At 40.7% G+C, this 22447-nt stretch overlaps 5 protein-coding genes across 7 annotated transcripts; 1 reads left to right on the top strand and 4 right to left on the bottom strand.

Moving 5' to 3' along the window:
• Window positions 1-3142: 3142 nt before the first annotated feature.
• Window positions 3143-9022, bottom strand: LOC308388776 (uncharacterized protein). The gene is made up of 10 exons (XM_080869670.1): window positions 8795-9022; window positions 8613-8720; window positions 8396-8516; window positions 8018-8150; window positions 6400-6795; window positions 4580-4676; window positions 4398-4505; window positions 4182-4302; window positions 3724-3856; window positions 3143-3619 (listed from the first exon to the last, which is right to left on the bottom strand). The coding sequence occupies exons 1-10, from the start codon at window positions 8867-8869 to the stop codon at window positions 3214-3216; spliced, it is 1698 nt and encodes a 565-aa protein (XP_080725796.1). The 5' UTR covers window positions 8870-9022; the 3' UTR covers window positions 3143-3213.
• Window positions 9023-10146: 1124 nt separating this feature from the next.
• Window positions 10147-14425, bottom strand: LOC308388630 (cystatin-like). 3 transcript variants are annotated; one of them, XM_080869468.1, is made up of 6 exons: window positions 14142-14425; window positions 13746-14067; window positions 13386-13497; window positions 11516-11727; window positions 10797-10907; window positions 10147-10343 (listed from the first exon to the last, which is right to left on the bottom strand). In XM_080869468.1, exons 3-6 carry the CDS (start codon window positions 13390-13392, stop codon window positions 10263-10265), a joined length of 411 nt encoding a protein of 136 aa, XP_080725594.1. In that variant the 5' UTR covers window positions 13393-13497; window positions 13746-14067; window positions 14142-14425; the 3' UTR covers window positions 10147-10262. The 3 variants fall into 3 exon arrangements, with proteins under 3 accessions (XP_080725594.1, XP_080725593.1, XP_080725595.1); XM_080869467.1 differs by having other exon boundaries at window positions 13746-14425; XM_080869469.1 differs by lacking the exon at window positions 13746-14067.
• Window positions 14426-15147: 722 nt separating this feature from the next.
• Window positions 15148-16851, bottom strand: cst3 (cystatin C (amyloid angiopathy and cerebral hemorrhage)). Its single transcript, XM_080868247.1, has 3 exons — window positions 16586-16851; window positions 15875-15985; window positions 15148-15572 (listed from the first exon to the last, which is right to left on the bottom strand). Exons 1-3 carry the CDS (start codon window positions 16781-16783, stop codon window positions 15492-15494), a joined length of 390 nt encoding a protein of 129 aa, XP_080724373.1. The 5' UTR covers window positions 16784-16851; the 3' UTR covers window positions 15148-15491.
• A 60-nt stretch (window positions 16852-16911) lies between these two features.
• On the top strand, window positions 16912-20123 carry ephx5 (epoxide hydrolase 5). The gene is made up of 10 exons (XM_080868245.1): window positions 16912-17038; window positions 17153-17216; window positions 17304-17520; window positions 17601-17781; window positions 17897-18106; window positions 18180-18309; window positions 18588-18799; window positions 18941-19049; window positions 19298-19423; window positions 19515-20123. Exons 2-10 carry the CDS (start codon window positions 17194-17196, stop codon window positions 19714-19716), a joined length of 1410 nt encoding a protein of 469 aa, XP_080724371.1. The 5' UTR covers window positions 16912-17038; window positions 17153-17193; the 3' UTR covers window positions 19717-20123.
• An 88-nt stretch (window positions 20124-20211) lies between these two features.
• On the bottom strand, window positions 20212-22321 carry mad2l1bp (MAD2L1 binding protein). The gene is made up of 3 exons (XM_080868246.1): window positions 21915-22321; window positions 20845-21125; window positions 20212-20740 (listed from the first exon to the last, which is right to left on the bottom strand). The coding sequence occupies exons 1-3, from the start codon at window positions 22261-22263 to the stop codon at window positions 20213-20215; spliced, it is 1158 nt and encodes a 385-aa protein (XP_080724372.1). The 5' UTR covers window positions 22264-22321; the 3' UTR covers window position 20212.
• Window positions 22322-22447: the final 126 nt, after the last annotated feature.

Raw genomic sequence — 22447 nt, 5'->3', positions numbered from 1 at the left:
CAACACATCAAACCTTGAAGTAGATGGGCAAAAAGACCCCACCGGCTGCCACATGTGACAGCTCAGAACAGGAACTAGGCCTGTCCTCTGAGCAGTCTGGAGGTCACAGTGGAAACACCCACAGTGTACTTTTTGACTATGCTGAGGAGTTGAGCTTGTCTGTAGATTAACTATACAAGGATTAATTTTTAAACATGTTCAGTGGATCACAGAAATATTGCAACACTGTCATTTAACTGTTAATAATTACACGTCAAATGGAACTCCGTGAAATTTAGACAGCACGGCCTCACGAAACTGGAGGAACATCTGGGCTTCAAACACCGTGTCTTTCATGTTGTTGGCTGATGTTTGCTACACACAGCTGAACAAAAAACACATAAAATTCAGTGTTGTTGAAAGGTTTTATGCAAACAGGGATTTTAAAACCTTTTTTCTTTTCTTTACAGCTTTCTACAGGTTGTGTCAGCTCTCCAGTTTGACCAGTTTAGGAAGCTAAAGTTTTAGCTTCTTCCTCATTACACACTCTTTCCTCCCTTTACACCTCATTGCAAACAGACATTGAGGTGTGTGTTAGGTGGTGTGTGCTGTATGTGCGATAGTAACTCACTGTTCTCTGAGTGTGTTTTGGCTTCCTTCCATCAAAGGCTGATCATATTTTCAGCAGTGATGTGAGATTGGATCTAATTTCTCTGCTGAATTCTAAAATATTTGAACAATATTGTAAGCAAAAATAAAATTAAACATTTAAGCCTGACCTCTATCAGTTATTCAGAATTTACCAGACATGTTATGTCATTTTAGCTTAGATGGATTTAATTGATCTCTGATTATGTCACACACCCCAGCAGGTCACCACAGAAGCTCGACACGCAGGTTTCATATTAGTACATTAGAAAACAAAAGACAAACAACACTTTATTTTTATAGAAATAAATACAGTGTAGGCTATAGCCGTCATTAGGTCATTAGTGTAAAAAGATGCATAAAAATGGAGGCTGGTCTCCTATCCTGAGGAGGTGAGGAGATCAGACTTCTACCCAGGGGTCTCGAACACCAGTCCTTGAGGGCCGGTGTCCTGAAACTTTTCCATGTGTCCCTGTTGCAACACACCTGAATAAAATTTGTAGATCATTAGCAAGAGTATAGAACTTGACTGAATGCTGAAGTGGCAACCCCTTATCCTACTCAAGTAAATTTAAATAAATGTAAGTGTTTGGAAAAATGTACTTCTAAAATTACTTTTATTGCACTGTGTTCATTCACTCACAAGCTGCTGTAGCATGCATTCAAGTTCTATAGATTCTCGCTAATGACCTACTAATTGTACTCAGGTGTGTTGCAGCAGGGACGAATGGAAATGTTTCAGGACAGTGGCCTTCTAGGACTGGAGTTTGAGACCCCTGCTCCTGCTGGTCTCCTCTCTGCACAATCACACAGATTGTCCTGCCCAATATAACCTGCAGCTGTCGCTGTTGAGGCATTTTGAACAGAAGTTCAATAACGGTGATGCTTTCCAAAAAATAGAGGCTTTTTTAAAATAAATGAGACAGATGAGAATGGCCAGACTTCTTCAAGCTGATAGGAAGGTAACTCAATAACTACTGATTACTTCCAAGCGTCCTGCACCCCGAACCTTGAAGCAGATGGGCTTGTGCAGCAGAAGACCACACCAGGTGTCACTCCTGTCAGCTGGGAACATTTCTGCTTTCTTCTGGAGACCAAAGGAAAATCCTGGTATAAAATGTAATACTGCTCACGCAATACAATAAGTGGAAGAATGTCTGAAACACTTTCTGAGCAATGTGAAACTTATATTTTGAATTATTAAAACAGAAAATGGGACGTTAAACAATGGGTGTGCTGACAATTTTACAGCAATTCAAGTAAGAAAGAGAACATATTTCTGTGAGGTATGAATAAATTACAGCAAGATATGAAAAAATAGCTTTTGGAGACACATTTACTATTAATCTCAGTGGTGTTTAAAATAAAGGGATCGGCTCATATGAAGGAACAGGCAACCACAACAATGGACGACTTCTTGCACAGCAGAGGAGTAGGGGAAGTTGCTGACACATCTCCGGGAGTGTATGTGTGAGAAAAGGGACACAAAAGACACATTGAAGGCAACAGTGGCATGACATTCGTGACTGCAGGCTGAATAAGCTGAAATCTATTGTGGTTCTTGTTCATACTGAGACATAGCAGCCTTTTAGTGGGGAATCAATTAGCTGTATCAGACTGTTTTGTTAATCCGTACAATAGTGGTCTACAATCAGTTTTTAAAATCGTTTATCTCTTTTATTTAATCTTTTGGCTCCTGTGGTGTTTGATTGTAAGCACTCAGTACCAGGGGAAAACATATTATTGGGTTACCTTATTGACATTGCTTTGGCCTACACAGCTGAATCCTGCCCTCTTTAACAGCCAAATAAAATAGTTTCTTCTCATTAGTCTTCCAATAAGATAATTAACCTCACTCGCCTGTCCTCGCCGAGAGATCACATAACTACCTCATATTACTTATTTATTCTTCCCCTCAGCTGTGGACTCTCCACTCTCTACAGACACCCCAGTCTCTCTGATATAAGTGAGAATGGTGTGAGAATATGAGAAAAATAAATTAATTTTATTTTGTAGCACAACCCACTATAGTCCTTGTGCCAGTCTCATGTCTGGATAAATGAGTAGGACTGTGTCAGGGACCCAGGAAAAGTTTTGGCCAAGTCTTTATGCAGCTCAGAATAATTCCATACCAGATTGGTCAAAGCTGGGATGGAGGCAAATCATCCGCTTTGGTGATCCCTTAAATGGAGCAGCCAAAAGAAGAATAGGAAGATACTGGCTCAGAGTGTGAATCATTGGAGCTCAGTTTAATTTAGATATAACTTTTAAATTCTGTCCTATAATTTTATCTTTTTTTTTCTTTTTATGTTATGGCTGTTGGGAGTTGGCCCAACTTAGAAGTGATGGAGTTGATCCATATCCAGGAATTCTCAGAGGGATTTTTTTGACATTGTGAAAGGGAACATCTCTGGGCATTTCATACTATATTTCCATAGATCATATTCTGATCTAGATCCTATCAATTTTATAGGGATAATAAATAATAAATGTTAACAATTATGTTTTTATTTGTGTTTCATTCATTTTATTATATTTTTACACATTTATGAACCTGATAAAAATGAGTACAGTTGTTTCATGAAGCTAATCCAAAAAATTGAACTCCAACCATGCAGCCCTGTAAGAAGGATCCTCAATGAAGCCCATGTTTTTAAAGAGCTTGTAGGACAGCACATTGTCCTCTTCTATGTAGCAGAACACCGGGTAACCCTCAGCATGGAGTTTCTTGGCCAAAGTGCTGATCATGATTTTGGCATAGCCTTTCCCTCTGTGCTCTGGCAGCGTATACAACATTCCCAGAGCACAGTAATCATACACAAGTATCCAGGACACGGGCTGACCCTGGCTGTCTGTGATGCAGCATGATGGGAAGTTACTGATTAGGTTTTCAATCTTCCTGTAACCCTTCTCGTCTCCTCCGAACTTCCAGGTTTTATTCACCAAGTCAACGTGGGAAAGATTAAGAGACGAAATCCTCGACTCAAGCTCACTTAAAAAAAAAGAAAAGAAAAGAAAAGAAAAGTTGTTGAGAAGCAATATAATTTACATTGCTCTGAAGCATATTTCATGTGACATATGCTTTTCAGATTATACCTGTTAATCGCTGGCATGTGCAGATAGTTGGTGTCTTGCAAATACAGAAGGTGTACTAAAATATCAGTTTTGTATTTTACTCTTCTGTCACAAGACACTTGTTTGAGGACTGGTGCATGGGAAACATCAAGTCCTGTTGGACAAAAATAATTTACATTGAATACTTTGTTTGTTGTTCCTTCCTTGCAAGAGGTTAAACAGTAATTTGTAAAAACAGCAAAACAACATAAAAAGGTGTAACTATCATTAGGAAAATCACCATATGACCATTAAATAATGCTGATCCAGTGCTATCAATGAAGCTGTTGTAACTTACACTTCTTTAGTAATAATGGATCACACTGTACAAAGTGTGTTGTGTCTATAAAACTGTGTAAATAGGAACAGCTGTCAAATGTAGTGACGTAAAAGCCACCATATTTATTTCGTGCTTATTTTCTGCAGTGATCTGAGCTCACCTCCTATCATGAAATAAGTGCTCCAATCAACTGCATTCTCGTCTGTCAGCATTTTCCTCAAACTCTGTTCATCCGTGCTGTAGTATGTCACTTTTTTCATGAAAATCGAGGCACGCTTGTTCTGTGAAATTAACAAAAGCTGTCACCATCATGCGACATGGAAAGATTTCAGTCTTGAAAAGCTATCCACAGTTTTCCGACGGGATTTAAACACACCTCGGGGTCCGGTCTGCAGATGATAACTTTAAAATCAGGCCACGCATCGACCACAACTTCCAGTGTAGTCGGTTTGTTCCTGTTGATTCCGTACAGGAAACCGTACACCTGAAAGCACGAAACACTTTTAAGCGCTGCTGAGGCTGTAAAGCACAAAGACACGCGGTTTATGTCGCAGATACCTTATAACTCTTCGGTAAGTGTTTGAGCAGAACTCCTTCAGCGACCTGCAGCTCGTCTCTGCTCAGGACCTTCATGTTTGGATAGTTGCACAGTTTTCTGACACTTTAACCTTTTCAGGTTAAACTGCGATGGCAATGATGACAATCAATGAAATGTAAATAGTTATTTACAGCACATGAAACTCCCTGTGGACTCTGCTGTGACCGAGATAAATATCTCTTCTGCTCGTTTTCAGCTGTTTTAAATATGATCTTTCGACAGTTCCAAAGACATTTGCGCGTCTTTGTAAATCAAAGACAGAGTGTGTGAAACTCTGGAAATCGCGGAAGTGATGTGAAGGGGACGTAAACGCTAACTGGACTTTTCCTCCAGGCTGAGGTTGCAGAGATTCGCACTTTCTAGACGTAAAATTGAAGAGAACGTACGATAATCATTGTCACCACCTCCACCAACGCTCTACGTTGCTCATTATTTTTATATTTGTTAAGTTTTAAATACAGACACAGTTTGTTTTGTGTTAAGCAGTAATAAATGACATCAAGATTTCAATTAAATGTCTTTCACTTTGGAGAACCATGGATAGTATTAATTGCACTGGTGTTTAGAATTAACGCTCGTGGGAAAGACATCCAACAACAGACCACTTCTTTATTGCACAGCAGAAGAAAAGGAGAAGTTGTGAAGGACACACTTTTGCTAATCATTGTTATACAAGCCAGCAAACATCAAGAGCGACTTTCATTGTTCTTTTTGTTAAATCTTATGGCTCCTGTGTTGTTTGATTGTAAGCCTCATTGCCTGGGGAATCATTTTATTGGGTCACCTTACTGAATTTGGTGACCCTGCTTTGGCTTATAAAGCTGCCAAATAAAATAAATTTCTTCCACCTCATTTCTCCGCTTATAACATAATTAACCCCGCTCAGCTGTCCTCACCAGCAGATCACATAACTGTCTCATATTTACTCAGATGGGAACATTAACTGGTTCCTCAAGCCTTGGTCAACAGACAGGAGAGAACCTTCCAGTCTTGCCTACCTCATGGTTACACAGACAAGTTAGCTTTATTTGCTCCCCTCAGTTTTTAATGAAGTACTAAACTGTCCCCATTTTTAGAAGCATATTAGCTTCAGTTTGAAATGTTTGTACTTAATTATAATGTTAGTTGTTTTTTATGATTCACAGCTGATTTAGCCAGATAAATGCAAAGGGTTGTGTCAGGAACCCAGGAAGAAAGTCTTTATGCAGATCGGGATAATTCCACAATAGAGTGGCCAAAACTCGGATTGAGGTTAATGATCCGGTGTGGTGACCCCCTTAAAGAAAGCACCTTAATGAACAATACAAAGCTACTGAGTACAAATCAGTGCAGCTCTGTTTTATTTAAACTTCTCCTTTAAATGCTTTAATGTTATCAAAAGTTTACATCATTGTCTCTGTTGTGCAGGTAATGTGATTGATTTGATTGTTTCTAGGCAAAAAGTTATCAAAAGTGGGGATTGAGCCTATTTAGATAAGATTACTTTTGGAGTTGATCCAGGAAGTTGTGGAAAGGTTCTTTACTATTCTGAAATAGGGGAAAAGTGGACATTTCACACCATATTTTGACAAATATATCAAAATGAAATTCAGAGAAGTTGGCTTGAACCAAAAGCAAGCCCCAAGGAAACAGTGTCTTCTCCAAGAAACAGACCAGAAGTGATCACACTTTTATAAATAAGAGGGTTGCATTCATTTGAATACTATTTTTATAAATGAAGAAGGCGCAACGTGATACAAATGTTGGACGTACATATAAAAGATGTTGGCTCTAATCTGAAAAATTGAACTCCAACCATGCAGCCCTGTAAGAAGGATCCTCAATGAAGCCCATGTTTTTAAAGAGCTTGTAGGACAGCACATTGTCCTCTTCTATGTAGCAGAACACCGGGTAACCCTCAGCATGGAGTTTCTTGGCCAAAGTGCTGATCACGATTTTGGCGTATCCTTTCCCTCTGTGCTCTGGCAGCGTATACAACATTCCCAGAGCACAGTAATTATACACAAGTATCCAGGACACGGGCTGACCCTGGCTGTCTGTGATGCAGCATGATGGGAAGTTACTGATTAGGTTTTCAATGGTCCTGTAACCCTTCTCGTCTCCTCCGAACTTCCAGGTTTTATTCACCAAGTCAACGTGGGAAAGGTTTAGAGACGAAATCCTCGACTCAAGCTCACTGTAGAACGAAAAACCAAAGTTGTTGAGAAGCAATATAATTTACATTGCTCTGAAGCATATTTACAGTCATAGTGAAAAAATGTACAGTCTCCTTAAAGTCTAATATTTTATATATAACTACATAATAAACATCATTTGGTCTTGATTAGAGCTTAAAATAAGGTAAATACAACCACAGATCAACAAAACATAAGATAATACACTGTGTCGTTGTTTATTGAACAAATACCGAGCCAAAATGCAGAAGCAGTATGTGAAAAACTAACTATACTATTACTATTGAACCTGATCTCGCTGCAAAACATGTAATAAACATGCCGGTCCACCGTGTCCATTTGTCGCTTTGCCTCTCCAAGCCATGAAATGTACATGCATGTAGAAGTTACAGTAAGTTGCAGTAATCTGCAGTAAGTGTTTAAAAAGAGAGTACTAACACATTTACATCATGTAAATACATACTAGCCGACTACCTTAATAGTTTCTGACGATTAATGACCCTGCAATGTACTTAATACATTTCAAATTTTGGAAGGGCTAAGTGTGAAATGACCACAGTGGACTGGCGTGTTTTTGCCTTCATACTGGGTTTTACTATTTCCACTGAATGAGGAAGGTAAGCAGCAGTCAGATGTTGATAATCAAAGTATCAGAAGAAAGTGTGTAAACCTCTATAAAAGCAGAAGCTTGAGCAGTTTGCTGGTAAGGTGCCAAGTAGGAATAATATTAAAGAGGCAATTATTAAAACCCATTAGTCTGGGAAGCCAAAGGACTGGGGCACCTTGCAGTCTTTGAGTAGACCACTGTATATTCCTCTGTATATTAAAGCATTGTAGTGTTACATGTGGCGACATCTGGCTGACAGCTAAAGACTGGCCTAAAATGGGTCATCCAACATGATAATGATCCCAAGCACAGCAATAAATCTACCACAGAATGACTGAAAAGAACAGATGGAACAAAGTCCAGACCTCAACCTGACTGAAATGCTGTGGCAGAACCTTATTACACAGCTTCTGTTTTATGGCTTAGTTTCTGTTAGGTCATGACAGTGTAATATGTTGTGTGACCTAATTTTAAGACTTGCTAAAGACAGCCATTAAAAAAAATGCCGATATGTATAACCTTACAACTGACACAGGATGGTCTTTTTTAACGTGTTTTTAAAATCATAACTTATACACAGATATAACTTAAAGTGCATCTTAATTATCAAATTATACCTGTCAACCACTGGCATGTGGAGATGGTTGGCGTCTGGCAAATACAGAAGATGCACCAAAGTATAGACTTTGTGGTTCACTCTTCTGTCAGAAGACACTTGTTTAAGCATTGGTGCATGGGAAACATCAAGCCCTGTCGAATGGAAAGTATTCACATGAATTTCTTTCTCTTCTTTTTCCTCGCAAGAGGTTATCCAAGCAGTTTTGTATTTAATTCAGGAAAAATGTCCACATAAATATTAAACTTTTTATTAGAATATTGTACAAAGTGTGTGCTCTGTCTATAAAACTGTGTAAATAGTAACAGCTGTCAAATGTAGTGACGTAAAAGCCACCATATTTATTTCGTGCTTATTTTCTGCAGTGATCTGAGCTCACCTCCTATCATGAAATAAGTGCTCCAATCAACTGCATTCTCGTCTGTCAGCATTTTCCTCAAACTCTGTTCATCCGTGCTGTAGTATGCCATCTTTTTCATGAAAATCGAGGCACGCTTGTTCTGTGAAATTAACAAAAGCTGTCACAATCACGTGACAAGCGAAAGATTTCCGTCTTGAAAAGCTATCCACAGTTTTCTGACGGGATTTAAACACACCTCGGGGTCCGGTCTGCAGATGATAACTTTAAAATCAGGCCACGTATCGACCACAACTTCTAGTGTAGTCGGTTTGTTCCTGTTGATTCCGTACAGGAAACCGTACACCTGAAAGCACGAAACACTTTTAAGCGCTGCTGAGGCTGTAAAGCACAAAGACACGCGGTTTATGTCGCAGATACCTTATAACTCTTCGGTAAGTGTTTGAGCAGAACTCCTTCAGCGACCTGCAGCTCGTCTCTGTTCAGGACCTTCATGTTTGGATACCGGAGTTTTCTTACTAATGTACTTTAAACAACCTGCTGTTTTAAAACATCCCAATCCACCAAAATGGAGAAACCTTTATAAATTATTAACAGTTTAGGCAAAGTCCGTAGGGTTACGATATGCCCGCATTGCTCCGGTTTGAACTTGTGAAATAAACGTAGCAGGCCACTTCCTGTCATAAAAAATAACTTTAACTTTAACTCTAACGTTAATTCACCGCCAGAAGTTTTTTTTAAAAAAATGTTTGTTTTATCTGTTAGCGTGTTTATGGAGTGTTCAGGAAAAATATGAAATCTAAAATATATTTTTCCAGCTCAACAACTTAAAAGTGGGACAAAGACTGTGCTTGCGTGGGACAATGTGACGTAGATGAGTGCTGACAGGTGGTGTGAATTTTGTGTTTGGAGTTTAGCACTCGAAATACAAATGCACATCTCAGCTCTCCCTCTGTAGTTGAATAAGCCTAAAGTGAGTTTTCTTTTCTTCACTGAGTTCAACCACTTACAAGCAGTCTTTATTTGTTGTAGTTCCATCATATTCTGCACAGCTTATCTTATTGGTCACTTTTAATGGTTTAATTTTGACCTGCACTTGACCTGTGATCTGAACCCTCAGATTAAAGAGACTTTCAACAGGCTTCTGGATTGACTTTAACTGAGATTAATCAAAATGTAAGATAGTGTCTCAGAATGCAGGGCAGGTGGGAAAAGGGTTAAACATGCAGTGTAGTCCTACATAAAGTGGGAACCCTGGTCACCCAAAGTCCAATATGTTTTATAGTGTTAGACAAAAACTCCCCTCTTTTCCAAAGTGATTAAAAGTGTAACTGCTCTATCCACCAACTCCTTATAGATGTTGAAAATAATGTGAATGGCATTTTCTGTTGTCAGTCATGTCTGTCCCAGATTTGTTCACATTCTCCTTCCTCTTAGTCAGTGGGTAGGTATCCAGAGAACTCATCACCATCAACAACAACAAAGAAGCTCTATTGAGCTAAAACGTCATCCTTGTGTGCATTTACCACATGGACACGTTAAAGTTTGTGTGCAAGTTTGACTTTATTTCAAAACTGAATTATCTGGAAAAAAAAAGCAGCTCATGATCAGTTTGACTACACAACAGTTTGTTATTTGCTTGGTTTACTGATGAGGCAAAGTTGCTTCTTTAAAAATCGGGGAGACCTAGTTTGTAACACTGGATAGTGGATTTTGGAAATTTAAAACAAGTTTGATTAGTTAAGCAGTGCAGTAGTAAAGGCAGCAAATACTAATATTAATATATTTATTCCACCTACAGGAAAGTGCATTGCAGTCTAAGAGAAGATTATTCTGACACAAAGGTAAGATTTCCCAAGCGTTCTCGTTCTAGCGTCCCACGTAGATCTCAGTGTTGGCATTCATTCTTCAGTAACTCAATGGAATTAAGCCATGGGCGGCTCCACACTTCGAATGTGCACTGGTAGGGCTGAAAGGAAAAACAGACAATACATTTAACATTAGGATCTTTCAGGTGGTGTTATTTACACATATAAATGCTTTAGGTTTTTTTTTTATCCAATAGCATAATGTCTATTAAGAACATGAGTATTTAACGATCAGATTAATATGCATTACACACTCAAAGGGATTCACAGCAACATCGCGACAAGAGGGCAGCAGAAAAGTTCTATAAAACTATGTCAAGTATGCAGAAAAACTGTGATTTATTATTATGAAATAAAAAACAAAACATAGAAACATCAGAAATCAATTTGTTTCAGACGATCACTTTTCAACAGGACACCGGCCTTCAGCTGTAAAAAGATCTGCGTTGAGCAAATCACTTCCACTGTGAATGCAGCTTTAGTTACAAGGCTGCTGCATGATGTTTAAGAACAGATCAAATATCTTGCTTCTTTTGAGAAGATGCCATCAGTACCTGAAACTTTGCCTGATCTGTGTGGATTGCACACACTTGATCGACGCCATACTTTCTGCAAGGGGTCTTTACCATCTTCACAGTTATGACGTACTTCATGCCAGCGACCACCTGTAATGGGAAAGAAAATTGAATACAAGACTTACAGCAAATGAACCCCTCCTCCTTCTCCTCTTTAAACACCCCTACTGTCCCCTGTGAGCCAAGAAGCTCACCAATGACTAGAGAAAACACAAACATCAACACATTGCTACGGTAGCCTTGCCTCAGGTTTCAAGAGGAGAGCCAAATAAACTTTTAAAAAAACATGACTCATCAGCATATTAACCAATCTTTAGCAAAGATGTGCTTTTGTCGGGTTCCTTTTTTTTTTAAACCCACACTGCTCTTTTGTTCGGGTGGGCCAATGGCTGCCTCAACACAAGCATAAAAAACATTTCCGACCTACTGTTAAAGCTAGGATGAGAGGATGAGAGGATATTAACGTGACAAATTACGAAGCCAGCCATATTTGGGGGAGTACCAACGCCATTAAGAAGGCATATAGCAAGTAAATTGTATGTAACGGCCTCTAGGACTTTAGTTTAGTAGTTAAAAGTGAAACCTTTGAAGGGCGCTTCGCAGGCCTTTTCTTAAGGGCTCACATCACTACGATGGTTTACTGGATTGCTTTCCCCTAAAGAACAATTCAGTTATTCACGAATCTGACCGTTACTCACCTGTGACTGAACCTTGATCACTTCTACCACTTGCCTGATGTACAAGTCGTTGCTGTCTCTGTTGTGTTGGATGATGGCGAAGTGGAGAGCGTTTTGCACGTCTTCATTGTTGATATCAGCGTCTGTCAAGCCCCCGACCGGGGTCCCATACCCAACGGCCAAAGCGGCCGCAAGGACAGTCAAAGCGACCTTCCACATCTTGTTTCTGTTGCCTAACAAACACACAGGAGACGAAGTGAAACACTCCTCACCGTGCCCTCCCAGTTATATCAACATGAACATCACTGTGCCGGAGGAGTGGCACATCTGGCAGAGATCTTGCAGCCAATCGCCAATCCCCACAGCAGAGAAATGTGACTACTATGGAATGTTAGGGTTGAAAATGATTAAATAAAGCTGTTTTTATTATTTTTATATACACAACGCAATGTGCTCATAAACGAATTGGCGCTCTGGGTTTTGAGGGTTAAAACGACTTGTCCAGTTGTATGTCTGGGCTGAAATATTGAGAATGAACATAGAGCGCTTGAGGGTTTTTGCTACATGCTTACACGTCACACTAGATAATGTTTAGAAGGATATTCTCTCGCCAAAGGGAGTTTGAACAGAATGTCCTGAACTGGATATATAGAATCAGTAGTAGGATAATAATAAAATAATCAAGGCTAGGCAGGGAGGTGTTTTCGTGTCTGTCTCTGCCATTCCTCGAAAAAAGAGCAAACAACGGGATTGGGATGACCGGATGTAAACAGAAGAAGAAGACAGACATAATAATTATTTGTTATTGTTGGGTTACAAAAACTGTACGACCCGATCAGGGTTATCCTTCGTGTGAAGACAGATGGCTGTGTTCACATCGAGGTCCTTGTAATTCCAACTCCAGAAAAATCAGGTGGCGAGAAGACAACTGTCCCCAAACCTCAGTAATATAAAAACAAAACTAGATCTCATTGATTTACTGTAAAAGGACTTAAGAAGTGAAAGTTATCAGGAATTATTCCAGTGTGTAAAAGAGGGTAAATTGTTTGGGAGGATTTGAGTTTGTTTGTTTTTTTGTCCAGTTCATACTCCAGACCAGTTGATGGCAGTAATGCCCCATCTGTTGTTTGCCAACCGCCAATAACATTTAGAAGGAGAATAATAGGAAAAGTCCAGCAGCAGAGATCACGTATGATCCAGGCTGTTGCTGTGAACTCGTTCAGGCTCTTTGCGTCTGCACAAACAGCACTCAACTGCCCACGGTTAGCTGCGGAAATCAAACAACTTATTTGATTTGATTTCTGCACATGCAACTTTTGAAGCGCTGGGCAGCGTTAACAAAAAAAATGGGGAAAAAAAGCATTCTTGACCTCTGTCCCATTGTCCAAGTCCATAGTCACCTGTGGACGCCCACTCTTGGAACAGCATGATGCAAAAACTGCAGATTTTGGAGTAGGGACGCACTTAACTCTACACTTTAGACGAGTCGGAATTGAACCCTAACCCTCACTAGGCACAAGACACTTTAACATCCCACTCGCACGATGTACACTTTCAGATTTTCAATTGAAAATTTCCAGATTGTTATAAAATTCACTTACTTACTGTACATAATGTCCTCTTTTTGTATATAATTTACTTACTGTATATAATGTTCTATTTTTTGCACAGTCGAGGAGCGTTTCAGGACACATTTCACTGCTTGTTGTACTCGTATAACTAGGCATGTGACAAATAAAGAATCTTGACTCTTAAATTTGGGTCCTTTCCTGCTTGCCGCACACAGACGTTTCATGACAGACACAGGGTGTACTATCTTTTTGGGTTTATTTTTAAATCATGACTTATACACAGATATAACTTAAAGCGAATCTTAATGATCAGATTATACCTGTCATACGTTGACATGTGGAGATGGTTGGTGTCTGGCAAATACAGATGCACCGAAGTATAGACTTTGTGGTTCACTCTTCTGCCAGAAGACCCTTGGAAAACATCAAACCCTGTCAAATGGAAAGTATTCACATTAATTTCTTTCTCTCCTTTTTATTAGGTTTATTTAGGTTATCCAAGCAGTTTGTATTTAATGCAGGAAACATGTCCATATGATTATTAAACTTTTTATTAGAATATTGTACAAAGTGTGTGCTCTGTCTATAAAACTGTGTAAATAGTAACAGCTGTCAAATGTAGTGACGTAAAAGCCACCATATTTATTTCGTGCTTATTTTCTGCAGTGATCTGAGCTCACCTCCTATCATGAAATAAGTGCTCCAATCAACTGCATTCTCATCTGTCAGCATTTTCCTCAAACTCTGTTCATCCGTACTGTAGTATGCCATATTTTTCATGAAATTCAGGTCACGCTTGTTCCGTGAAATAAACAAAAGCTGTCACAATCACGTGACAAGCGAAAGATTTCCGTCGAGAAAATCTATCCACAGTTTTCCGACGGGATTTAAACACACCCCGGGGTCCGGTCTGCAGATAACTTTGAAATCAGGCCACGTATCGACCACAACTTCTAGTGTAGTCGGTTTGTTCCTGTTGATTCCGTACAGGAAACCGTACACCTGAAAGCACGAAACACTTTTAAGCGCTGCTGAGGCTGTAAAGCACAAAGACACGCGGTTTATGTCGCAGATACCTTATAACTCTTCGGTAAGTGTTTGAGCAGAACTCCTTCAGCGACCTGCAGCTCGTCTCTGTTCAGGACCTTCATGTTTGGATACCGGAGTTTTCTTACTAATGTACTTTAAACAACCTGCTGTTTTAAAACATCCCAATCCACCAAAATGGAGAAACCTTTATAAATTATTAACAGTTTAGGCAAAGTCCGTAGGGTTACGATATGACCGCATTGCTCCGGTTGTGAACTTGTGAAATAAACGTAGCAGGCCACTTCCTGTCATAAAAAATAACGTCGTTAATTCACCGCCAGAAGTTTTTTCAAAAAAAATAAATAAAAAATGCGTGTTTGTTTTCTATTGCGTAGGAAAAGATATAATGAAATCTGCTAGCGTGTTCACGGAGTGTTCAGGAAAAATAAATATAAAATATAGAAATATTTTTTCCACTTCTTGTATCGCAACAACTTTAAAAAGTGGGACAAAGACTGTGCTTATCTGGGACACGTAGATGACTGCTGGGAAGTGGTGTGTTTGGAGTTGAGTGCGTGAAGGACAAATGCACATCTCCCTCTTCCTCTGTAGTTGAATTAGCCTACACTGACTTCCATCTCTTACCAGCAGTCTTTATTTGCTGTAGTTCCATCATATTCTGCACTAATCTGCATAGTTTGTCTTTTATTGGTCACTTTTAATTTTGAGTACAGGGCGCCAAACCTGCACTTGACCCATGATCTGACATCAAGCTTCTGCGTTGACTTCAACTGCTCTATCCACCAACGTTTAGGTAGACTGAGAGCAGTGGGAGAGTGGTTAAACAAAGCTCCTTATAGATGTTAAAATGAAAAATAATGTGAATGGCATTTTCTGTTGTCAGTCATGTCTGTCCCAGATTTGTTCACATTCTCCTTCCTCTTAGTCAGTGGGTAGGTATCCAGAGAACTCATCACCATCAACAACAACAAAGAAGCTCTATTGAGCTAAAACGTCATCCTTGTGTGCATTTACCACATGGACACGTTAAAGTTTGTGTGCAAGTTTGACTTTATTTCAAAACTGAATTATCTGGAAAAAAAAAGCAGCTCATGATCAGTTTGACTACACAACAGTTTGTTATTTGCTTGGTTTACTGATGAGGCAAAGTTGCTTCTTTAAAAATCGGGGAGACCTAGTTTGTAACACTGGTTAGTTAATTTTGGAAATTTAAAACAAGTTTGATTAGTTAAGCAGTGCAGTAGTAAAGGCAGCAAATACTAATATTAATATATTTATTCCACCTACAGGAAAGTGCATTGCAGTCTAAGAGAAGATTATTCTGACACAAAGGTAAGATTTCCCAAGCGTTCTCGTTCTAGCGTCCCACGTAGATCTCAGTGTTGGCATTCATTCTTCAGTAACTCAATGGAATTAAGCCATGGGCGGCTCCACACTTCGAATGTGCACTGGTAGGGCTGAAAGGAAAAACAGACAATACATTTAACATTAGGATCTTTCAGGTGGTGTTGTCAAATCATGTCAAGTACGCAAAAAATTGTTTTTTTGATTTATTATGAAATAAACAAAACATAGAAACATCAGAAATCAATTTGTTTCACATGATCACTTTTCAACAGGACACCTGTCGTCAGCTGCAAAGAGATGTGCATCGAGCAAATCACTTCCAGTGTGAATGCAGCTTTAATTACAAGGCTGCTGCATGATGTTTAAGAACAGATCAAATATCTTGCTTCTTTTGAGAAGATGCCATCAGTACCTTAGCCTTTGCCTGATCTGTGTGGATTGCACACACTTCCTCTACACCATCCTTTCTGCAGGGGGTCTTTGCCATCTTCACAGTTATGACGTACTTGATGCCAGCGACCACCTGTAATGGGAAAGAAATTGAATACAAGATTTACAGCAAATTAACTCCTCCTCTTCCTCTTTAAACCACCCGTGAGCAAAGAAGCTCACCAATGACTAGAAAAAACACAAACATCAACACGCTGCTACGCTAGCCTTGTCTCAGAGTTCAAGAGGAGAGCCAAATAAACTTAAAAAAATTAATAAATACATGACTCGTCAGCATATTAACCAATCTTTAGCAAAGATGTGCTTTTGTCGGGTTCCTTTTTTTCCTAAACCCACACTGCTCTTTTGTTCGGGCGGGTCAATGGCTGCCTCCACACAGGTACACAGAACATTGCAGACCTACTGCTCAAGCTAGGTTGAGAGGATTAGGGAAGATTAAAGAGGCCAGCCATGTTTTGGGGAGTACCAACGCCATTAAGAAGGCATATAGCAAATAAATTGTATGTAACGACCATCGGACGGCCACTAGGACTTTAGTTTAGTGGTTAAAAGTGAAACCTTTAAAGGGCGCTTCGCAGGCCTTTTCTTAAGGGCTCACATCACTACGATGGTTTACTGGATGGCTTTCCCCTAAAGAACAATTCAGTTATTCACGAATCTGACCGTTACTCACCTGTGACTGAACCTTGATCACTTCTGCCACTTGACTGAGGTACAAATCGTTGCTGCCTCTGTTGTGTTGGACGACGGCGAAGTGGAGAGCGTTTTGCACATTTTCATCGTTGATATCGGCGTCTGTCAAGCCCCCGACCATGGCCCCATACCCAACGGCCAAAGCGGCCGCAAGAACAGTCAAAGCGACTTTCCACATTTTCTATCTTTTGCCTAACAAACACAGGAAACGAAGTGAAACACTCCCCACCGTGCCCTCCCAGTTATATAAACATCGACGTCACCGCGCGCGAGGAGTGGCATATCTCGCAGCGAATCGGCAATCCCCGCATCAGAGATCGGGTCTGATCCAGGCTGTTGTTGCGAACTCGCTCCCACTCTTTGCGTCTGCACGACTAGCACCCAGGTTCCCGCGGTTATCTGCAGAAATCAAACTACTCATATCGAAAACAAGGTATGTTTAATCTCGCTCGGATTTAATTTCCACACGCGACTTTTGAAGCGCTTTGCTGCGTGACAAAAAGGGGAACAAAAAAAAAGCCTTCTTGACCTATGTCCCATTGTCCAGATCTAAAGTCACCTGTGGATGCCCACTCCTGGAACAGCACGATGCAGAGACTGCAGGTTTTGAAGTAGGGCGGCACTTAACTTTACAATTATACGGACAAATAAATAGATTGTTCTTTAAGTTTCCCCTAATATTTCCCCACACTTTGCAGGGACACTTTCTTTGGCTTGAGTGCTGCTCAGCAGCAGCAGCTACTGATCGGCTCAGCCGTGGCAGCAGGTGGAATAATGGCCTACATAGTGTACAAAAGAAAAAAACCAAGAACCATTCCTTTAGGGGACGGATGGTGGGGAGTGGGGGAGAAGACACTATCAGAAGATCAGAAAATCTACCCTTTTCAAGTGGAGACCTCAGACAAAGAGATCGAGGTAGGTTTGAGCTGGTAATCCAACTTCTGAATGAACAATATTTGGGCACAGTTATGCAAAGCAATCTTCTTGATCAACAGGATCTCTATGAGCGCATCGACAGGACACGCTACGCAGATCCTTTAGAAGATGGCAAGTTCCACTATGGCTTCAATTCCACTTATCTGAAGAAAGTTGTTTCCTATTGGAGACACGAGTTTGACTGGAAAAAGCAGGTGGCAGTGCTCAACAAGTATCCACACTTCAAAACCAAAATAGAAGGTACATAACAGCTCAGCAGTGAGTATACTGGATGTACGTCAACCCACACAGATATTTGCGCAATAATCAATCAGCAGTTATTATTAAAGTTGTTGTTTTGCTTTTCATGTGTCAGGACTGGACGTGCACTTTATCCATGTGCGTCCACCACACCGCGAGAATCAGAAGGTTCTGCCTATCATGATCGTTCACGGCTGGCCCGGCTCCTTCTACGAGTTCTACAAGATTCTGCCGCTTCTCACGCAAAGCCGCGACGGTGTTGTGTTTGAGGTCATATGCCCGTCTATCCCTGGCTACGGTTTCTCAGAAGCCTCTCATAAACAAGGTAGAATACGTCTACTAATTCTAAATAAATCTGGCGGAAGATATTCACAAATGTGTCTCCACTGCCGCTCCAGGGTTCAACAGCCTCGCCGCCGCCCGGATTTTCCTGAAGCTGATGGAGCGTTTGGGCTTCTCTCAGTTCTATCTGCAGGGAGGGGACTGGGGCTCGCTCATCACCACCAACATGGCACAGATGAAGCCTCAGTGAGTGCAACAAAAACAGAAAACATGCCACAGGTTACTCGCTGGAACAGAAAGTCCCTCGCTCGCTTTGTGTTAATGGAAACATTGTGACAGTTCTTACTGGAACTGTGAAGCATTGTTTGCACTGTGCGGACAGATTTACAAAAAAACAAATGGCTGTGCAAATTCCTGAAGAGTGAAGCTGATTTAATGTGAAAACTGGCACTAACTAACTCGCTGTGACCTTGGTAACGTTTTTTTCTCTCGTCTTTTTCCCCCCCACCATTTCTCTTTTGCAGGTGCGTGAAGGGTCTCCACCTAAACATGTGTATGTCAAATAGGGGTTTCAAAGTCCTGTTGTCCTTGTTGATTGGCCCGTATCTGCCCTTCCTGGTTGGTTTGAGTCGGGAAGATGTTCGCCGGTTGTTCCCTTTCTTTGAGAAGAACGTCTTTGAGATGCTGAGAGAATCGGGCTACTTTCACATTCAGGCCACTAAACCAGATACTGCAGGTGTGACCATAACACAGTTTAGTAAGCTCAGTGTTTCTGATAGTCACAGTGACTGGATTAAAAGGTCAAACAGAAGCTAATGTAAGAGAATCGACCTTAAATTTAGTGATTTCAGCTCTTGATACCACTTTGTCGTTGCAGGCTGTGGGGTGAATGACTCTCCTGTAGGCTTGGCAGCCTGGATTTTGGAGAAGTTCTCCTCCTGGGCCGATCTGAAGAACAGAGATCTGGAGGACGGTGGGCTGGAGAGGTACAGTTTCTAAATTCTAGGACTGTGGAGATATTTAAATTAACAATTTGATCAATAATTGATTTTATGCAAATATTTTAGTTTTTTAAAAATATTGGTAGGTGTCCCTTTTCCCGACACTAGTCAACAGGGCAAGGATCGACCTAGATCGGTGCAGCTCTAACAATTACGGATTATTGTTTTTCATTCAGCAAGATTTGTGATAGCTGCTGGTTTGTGACTGATAAGAAATTGTGTCATCTGTGCAGAAAATTCAGCCTGGATGACCTCTTGACAAATGTCATGATCTACTGGACCACAGGCTCCATCACCTCGTCCATGCGCTTCTACAAAGAGAATTTGGGGAGTAATCTTAACAACAGAGTGGATTTTAAGTACGTCACTGTGTACTCTCCACACTACACATGAGTGTTTTACCATGTCATGTGATGCCTCTAATTATACATTATATATTTTTTGTTTTAGGACAGAGATTTTTGTGCCCACTGGCTTTGCAGCCTTTCCTAATGAGCTCATGCACTGCCCCAAGTCATGGGCACAAATTAGGTACCGAAACATCCAGTCCTACACTTTCATGCCCAGGGGTGGCCACTTTGCAGCCTTTGAAGAGCCCCAGCTGCTTGCTGACGACCTGTTCAATTTTGTCAAGAAGGTGGAGAAGTCCTGAAGCCCTCAGTGAACTCGCAGACCAGTTATAGCACATCTGTCCTTTATTATTTCAAGCAGGAGACATACAAATCCTTAAGTTGAACATTTTTACACCACGCAGCATCTTATCACTTGATTCGTGACACTCAAATCATTTGCAAGCTTTTGATATATGTAAACATGCTCAGATGACACTGGCATAAAGAAGTCTTGGTCATTAAAAATGTATTGCACTAATAGTGTGTGTATTGCTCTGTGTTAAATGAGGACAAACATTCTTTTAAACGATCATTTGTAAAAGAAAAGGGTAGCACACCATACTGTTTATTTCACTATTGTTTGAATGAACATACTCTGAAACAAAAGAATACGTCGAAATTGATTAAAATATGTACATTTTAATAAAAAACACAAATGTTTAAAGTTCCCTTGGATTGCTGTTAACATTTACTGTAGTACACAAGCACCAGAAAGAAAGTGCTACACTCTAAAGACTTACTGTCCAACTTTTAGGGTCAGTTACTGAAGCCCTTAATAGTCACAGGTGCCTGAAACCACACATAATCCTCCCAGTCTGACCCTTCCGCCCTTGGTTCCTTGCAGACGTTTGGATCGCTAGACAGAACGATGATTTGTTTTTTTACACGAGTTGGGACTTTAAATTGGAGTTTGGGTCGAAACCAGCCTACACCACAGTCCCTGTGAGCCAGCACCAAGACTGTGGTGGGCATTAAGCGAACAGGTCTGGTGTCAGACAAAAGGTCAGCCACAAACAGTGTGCGGAAGATCTGCCTCAAGCACGATGACACCCGTAGACACAGATTCCCACCGGATGATGCCAGGGACTCCATGTTTATCTCGTACAGCTCTTTGGGGAGGACAAGCGAGCCACCCATTAACAGGAGCACACGGGGCACCCTGCTGAGGGAGAACAGCACCTCCAGATGCTGCAGCACTTCCTCCAGCTCCTGAAGGGTCTGCTGACACTTGCGCCAGTCCATGTCTGCTGAATGCACCGGTCTTCGATTCACTACGTCTTTATCCTGAAAAGCAAAAGAGACACCAAACATGTCGTGTTAATCTCACATCACCAACATTTCGTCAACTGAACAGCTGGAGGCATCTACCATAAACTTTTCCTGTTCACCTGCACCGACGCTTGCTGCTTCCTCTGGGAGTATACCAACTGGTCATACGTCATGGGCAGCTGCTGTCTTTGATAGAGGATGCACTTGAGGATCTCGCTGACGAAACGACAGCAGCCTTCCTGAGTTACAGTCCCCGGGAAGACCACGTTCACGCAGCCTTCCTCCTGTGCCCTCCTCACCACCTCGGCATCTCTGTCCTCTGCATCACTTTGTATACTGGCAGTCACTTTAATATGTTTAAAACCTCCCTGACAAGAAGCGTTATCCTCCTCTGTGTTATCTGGAAAAAACAACAACAAACAAACAAAAAATCAGCTTAACATTTATCTGAAAAGCCCATCTACTATACCACTAGATTATATATTTGTAGACTTGTAGGATGTGTTGGTCTGCAGCATTTCTGATGTAGCTGATAGAGCTGGGCTAAACAATCCCAATATCCATAGTATCGGATCACTACTAGTGTGAGAGTCCCGTCAGTTCAGTGTGTAAAACTGAATTATATTAAATAATTTTTTAAACCCTCAAACATGCACCATGAAAAATGCCTGAACGTCTTTGAGTTGACTGTCACGTCTGTTTTATTTATGACCTACAGCACATTTAAATAACAAACTATTTGCTTCAATTTCAAAATACACCAAAAACAGAAAGGTGTGTTTTTGGTGTATTAAATAATTATAGCAGAAAGTTAGAAACAAAAATCAGTGATTTAATGGTCGTTAAATGTGTTCATTTGCATATTGACGATAATTCATCTGATAAATCATGACACACTGCTCTCCCTACAAAAGTTGCCTCTATAGGTTAAAAGTATTTGCAAAACTGACTCTGTATTTACTCGGTACCGAGTCGATACCAAAATGTACAGTGTAGAACAACAGAAGTAGCTCTAGCTGTTTTCTCCCTTGAAATCAAATTTACATCAAGAAAATAACCACAAAGTACTAATATCCTTAGACCAAAACCTTAATATAGTTTAAGAAACGTGATCACAGCAGTGGGTCTACTGTGATCACCCCCTCCCTCGTTGGGGAACACATGCACTCACACCGGTTATGTCACCTACTTTGATCGGCGGGTATAGCGGTGTTTTCCTTATCGTCAGTGTCGTTCACGCAGTGCTGTCTAGAAGAGTCGTCTTTTAACTTTACAGCATTTTTACCCTTTAAATGTGTGTTTACGGGACTTGGGGAACGTTGTTTGCTGATTTCCGGGGAAACTCGGCTTGAGTTTGGGTCTTCGGATACAGCTTGGACCTCAGGCGGTGTCTTCGGTGCCTCCGCTATGCTAATATCCTTTTCCGAGGAGAAGGAAAGGCGTCTCTTTATCCCGAGGTCTCTGCTTTTATCAGTGGACACATTTTCCGTGTCCTCGGAGTTTGATATTATTTTTAATATGCTCGAGTCTTCTGCCATAGTTTTGAATATCCGCGCCGGGTTACGTCTTTTTTTCCCGGTGCATCATGGGAAATGCTCGTCAAAGGGAAAAAAAGCCACATTCACGTCACATATAAAAATATAGAAAAACAAACGATGACTTTAAACTACCGACGGCCTTCTTATTGGTTCCTCAAACAAAACACCCTTAAATGCGTTTATT

This window comes from Rhamphochromis sp. 'chilingali' (genome assembly GCF_963969265.1).
Source record: "Rhamphochromis sp. 'chilingali' genome assembly, chromosome: 20".
Classification (NCBI taxonomy): Eukaryota; Metazoa; Chordata; class Actinopteri; order Cichliformes; family Cichlidae; genus Rhamphochromis; species Rhamphochromis sp. 'chilingali'.
Note: the sequence above shows the minus strand (reverse complement) of the source record. Positions and strands in the feature narration are given on the sequence as shown.